The sequence below is a fragment of the Miscanthus floridulus genome, chromosome 18, assembly GCF_019320115.1.
Source record: "Miscanthus floridulus cultivar M001 chromosome 18, ASM1932011v1, whole genome shotgun sequence".
Classification (NCBI taxonomy): domain Eukaryota; kingdom Viridiplantae; phylum Streptophyta; class Magnoliopsida; order Poales; family Poaceae; genus Miscanthus; species Miscanthus floridulus.
This window is the reverse complement of record NC_089597.1, coordinates 21150158-21154723: the sequence shown is the minus strand read 5'-3', so window position 1 is coordinate 21154723 and position 4566 is coordinate 21150158. Positions and strand designations below refer to the sequence as shown.

Here is a 4566-nt window from a genome sequence, read left to right as displayed (position 1 = left end):
GGAGCACCTGGTGGCGCAGGTCCCCATGGTCCGGTACAAAGATGCGGGACCCATGGAGAAAGAGCTCGTCGTCGAGGTGCCACGGCTCTGAGAGCTCGCCGGCCCGGAACTGCTGGAGGAGCTGCTGGCCATCGGACATGGTCGCTGTTGCCCGCCTGATGTCATCTAGGAGGGCGAAGGTTGGCCCGGACAGGGCATGAACAGCCACAGTCGCCCCCTCCATGGTGGCTGTGGCCCCCTCCTCTACACCCCAGTGAGACAAAGCGTCCGCCACGGTGTTCAGATGCCCCAGGCGGTACTCCACAGAGAAGTCGAAGCCGAAGAGCTTACTGATCCATTGATGCTGCGAAACGGTGGATAGGCGCTGATCAAGCAAAAATTTGAGACTGTAGTGGTTAGTACGAACCATAAAATGACGCCCCCACAAGTATGGACACCAATGGCGCACTGCCTGCACCAGGCCGATCAGCTCCCACTCATATGCTGCAAGCTTCAAGTGCCGGGTAGCAAAGGGCCTGCTGAAGTAGGCGAGGGGTCCCACGCCCTGATGTAGGACAGCGCCGAACCCCACACCCGACACATCGCAGTCGACAACAAAGGTCGTGGCGAAGTCCGACATCTAGAGAACAGGCCCTGTGGTCAAGGCGCTCTTGAGCTCCTCGAATGCTACTGCTGCGTCATCGTCCCATGCAAACACATCTCGCCGTAAGAGACGCGTGAGCGGTGCTGCGATGAGGCCGAAGTCCCAGATGAACTTCCAGTAGTAGCCCGCGAGGCCCAAAAAGTTGGGGAGGCCCCGGGTGGAGCGTGGCGTCGACCATGCCGCAACGGCGGAGACCTTGTCGGCATCCATGGCAACGCCGCCCTCGGAGATCACATGGCCTAGATAGGCCACCGATGTCGCCCCAAATGAGCACTTGGAGCGCTTCAGGTGAAGATGATGTGCCCGCGACGCATTGAGGACGATGTTGACGTGCTACAGGTGCTCAGCCCATGAAGAGCTGTAGATCAAAATATCATTGAAAAATACCAGCACGAACCTCCATAGGTAGGGTCAGAGCACATCGTTCATCAAGGTCTAGAAAGTTGCTGGGGCATTGGAGAGCCCAAACGACATCACCAGGAACTCGTAGTGGTCATGATGCGTGTGGAAGGTAGTCTTATCGATGTCGTCGGAATGCATCCGCACCTAATGATACCAGAGCGCAGATCGAGCTTGGTGAAGAAGCGAGCGCCTTGGAGCTCATCAAGCAGCTCATCCACCACTAGAATCGGGAACTTGTCCTTGGAAGTCTTGGCGTTGAGGGCGTGGTAGTCGATGCAAAAGCACCAAGACTTGTCCGCCTTCCATACCAACAAGACGGGTGCAGAGAACGGAGAGGTGCTCGGTCGGATGATGCCCTGGGCGAGCATGGGCGCACACTATCATTCCAGCTCGTCCTTCTGCAGCTAGGGGTAGCGGTACGGGCGCATTGTGACCGGAGCGGTGTCGGGTAGTAGGTGGATGCGGTGGTCGTATAGGCGCACCGCTGGGAGCCCTGTGGGCTCATCGAAGACGGCGCTCTGCTGCTGTAGCAGCAAGTCCATGAGTGGCTGCTGGGCATCGATGAAGAGTGCAGCGAGGTGCTGCTATGGGACTGCCACGTCATGGCTGCGCACGCCCTGCCAAAGGACGCGTCTACCGTCGCGCCAGAAGGACAGTGTCATGGCCTCAAAATCCCACAAGATGGGACCCAAGGTCTGTAACACCCCAGGTGTTTGCCACTAGTTAAGCAATGGGTTTAAGCTCAAACATGGCATATTAAGTGATGATGAAGATGTCAAGGTCAAACCTATGGAATTGAGCCCCAACCTAAACTTGGATATTACACCTTTGCTTGTATATTGGCCCTTTTCAGATATATATACCTAAGTGATGTTGAAGGTGCTTCTTTCATATGTCTCACATCAATATCCATCTATATTGATCACTGGAAAAGTTTTAGGAAGTTTGGAATCAAAAAGTCACATAAAATGATAAGTTATATCCTTATTGGAATGACTTTGCTAAGTGCTTGAATTGCACTATTAAGTGAATGGAAATGTAGGTCATCAACCAAACCTTGCAAACTTGCCCAAATGACTCTAGATGAACTCTACAACAAAAGTCATGAAAGGTTCATGTTGGGCAAATGCCAAGAAAATACTCCAATGGATCAAAAAGGATAATTTAAGCTTCAACGTGATCCTACTTTGGTCAAAGTAGAACAGCAGGTTCTATACTAGTTTTGAGGTTGGACCTTAAATGAAAGTTGTAGTCCATATCATGTAGAACAAAGTTTGTTTTTGGACTAAGAGCTAGATCAGCTTGGAAGTAAGTCAAATCAAGGTCACAAGATCGAATTTGCTGTTGTTTTCAGCACTTAGAAATATTCTAAGTCTGGAGTTTCGCTAAGCAACGACGTTAGCATTCCACGTTCTCCGAAATTTGTTAAGCAACTTGAGTTGGTCCAAAAATAAAAGTTGAAGGTTATATTATGGAGAAGAGCATGCAAAAAGTTGCACTGAGTTTGACCGAGTTTTGACTTCTGAAAGTGAATTTCCGTGACCGTTATCAAGGCGCCGACACTGACAGTTTGTGGCTTAATTACCCGCTGTTGAAGAGCTCTAATGACCTTAGTCTCTAAATGAAAAATGAAGAGTAGTTCGTGGGCTTCAAACTTCGTTTTAGGCCCAATGTCCAATTCGCACCCGAGAAGGCCCAAATCGGCTTCCTACCTCACCCTCACCGTCGCCCGCCACCTGTTCGGAGAATTGCCTCATAGGGTGACGCGTGTCCTGGACGTGTCCTCCATGCCCGAGCTGAGCACCCCACCTGGACGCCGCACGCCCTCTCCATCGCCATGCGCCGCCCGGCCCCTGCACCCTAAATGCGGATGCCCGAGCTTCCTCTGCTCACTCGTCGCTCTCCATTCGCCTCCTGCCTGCCTTCTCTCGCTCCCGTCGCGTGTGCCAGAGCGTGGCCACCATGGCTGGCTGGCCGAGCTTGCTACCGCCGCGTCCTCGCCGCTCCAAGCCCCCACGGCCACAGCTAATGTAGATGGGGATCCTGATCTTCCGTCAGGTTCAAGATAAACAACGATTTGTTCGGAGAGCGACACACCGATCCGGTTTCAGATCACAAAGACCCGAACCCTGCAACCTTAGCACCACGTCTCCTCTAGTTATCAACCGTGTCACAATCTGGTTGACCTCGCCAAGAAGGCTAATCCCTGCTGCGAATCGAAGAACACAAGCAAGAACAAGATAAAAAGCAACTCAATTAAAGTGACAATTGCAGATGAATGATTAAGCACTCGAAGTTGGGGTCTTGCAAACCGATAACGGTGACTGTTCAATGACAGATTGATCTAAAACAAAACCCCAAACCCTAAAGTAGGTGGTGGCTACTGATTATATAGCCTAAGGGATGTCCAAGGATCCCTCTTCATGTCCTAAAGGTGTCCCAACACGTTACAAGGCCCAACGGCCCAAAAGAAGGTGTCGCAACACCCTGATAGATTCTGGGCGCTGACTTGTTTTGATGATTTCTATTGATTCCGAAGAGCTTTTGATGTGAGACCACTTGGATTGGCTTCCTTATCAAATTGTCTTTCCAGCCATATGTGGATCATCGAAAACGGAGTTCGGATGCATCCTGGGCGTCCATTTTATTGCAGACTAGTCCTGATGACCGAGACAGACTCGAACTCGGATTGGACTGGGCCTCTGGCTTGGTTTGGACGTCCTTGCTGGCCTCCTAAGGTGGTGGCCAAGGAGGAGGACGTCCAAGGGCTTTCTTGGTGGGTTCTCCAAGTCCTTGGGGTGTGCTTCCACTTGGGCCAGGGTCCCAAGGATGAATAACAAGCCCATGACAACAGTGTAGCTCCCGCCAGAAATAGCAACAGAATATATTAGTGATTTGGAGGCCTTGCCGATGTGATATTGATATGGAACTAGATCTATTTGAAACCTTATCAAACAAGCTTTCCATCAAGTGCTCATTGACCTCGATTGCATTCCGGATGGATGAGTTATGGCCTTCCCAATGAGACACTGTCGGGCTGCCGACGAACCAAAAGTTTAACTTTGATGAACTTCTATTATGAAACACATTTGAACCTACAATCAAATAGTGACATGTACATGTGGAACCAAGTGAATTATAACCAAAGTCACTATGCAAATGTAGGAACGAGCGCACCTTATAATCATTGTTCGTATTCGAAGGTGCCATGTCCTCATCATCCTCCCCTTCTTGACAACAAACCGTCCTCGGTTTGAGCTTAGCTGGTGGACAAGTTGTCGGTAGTAGCCAACATTGCTCCCCTTCTTGAAACTTAACCTGTTGCCTCATTACAAAACTTGGGGATTTCGACATGACAACATTATCGCTATTGGTGTCCTCTAGTTGATCATATTTTTGCACAATGAAAGGAGATTTCAGAGTTGAACAAATATAGACACGATGCACCATATACTCTCGTTTACAATTATATTTGCCAATAAAGTGATATGTACAAGTAGACAATCATGACAATTCAACAC

The 4566-nt window shown here is 50.1% G+C and overlaps 1 protein-coding gene across 1 annotated transcript; it reads right to left on the bottom strand.

Annotated features, from left to right (window-relative positions):
* Nucleotides 1-619: 619 nt before the first annotated feature.
* Nucleotides 620-1587, bottom strand: LOC136523431 (uncharacterized mitochondrial protein AtMg00860-like). The gene is made up of 2 exons (XM_066517117.1): nt 1528-1587; nt 620-976 (listed from the first exon to the last, which is right to left on the bottom strand). The coding sequence occupies exons 1-2, from the start codon at nt 1585-1587 to the stop codon at nt 620-622; spliced, it is 417 nt and encodes a 138-aa protein (XP_066373214.1).
* Nucleotides 1588-4566: the final 2979 nt, after the last annotated feature.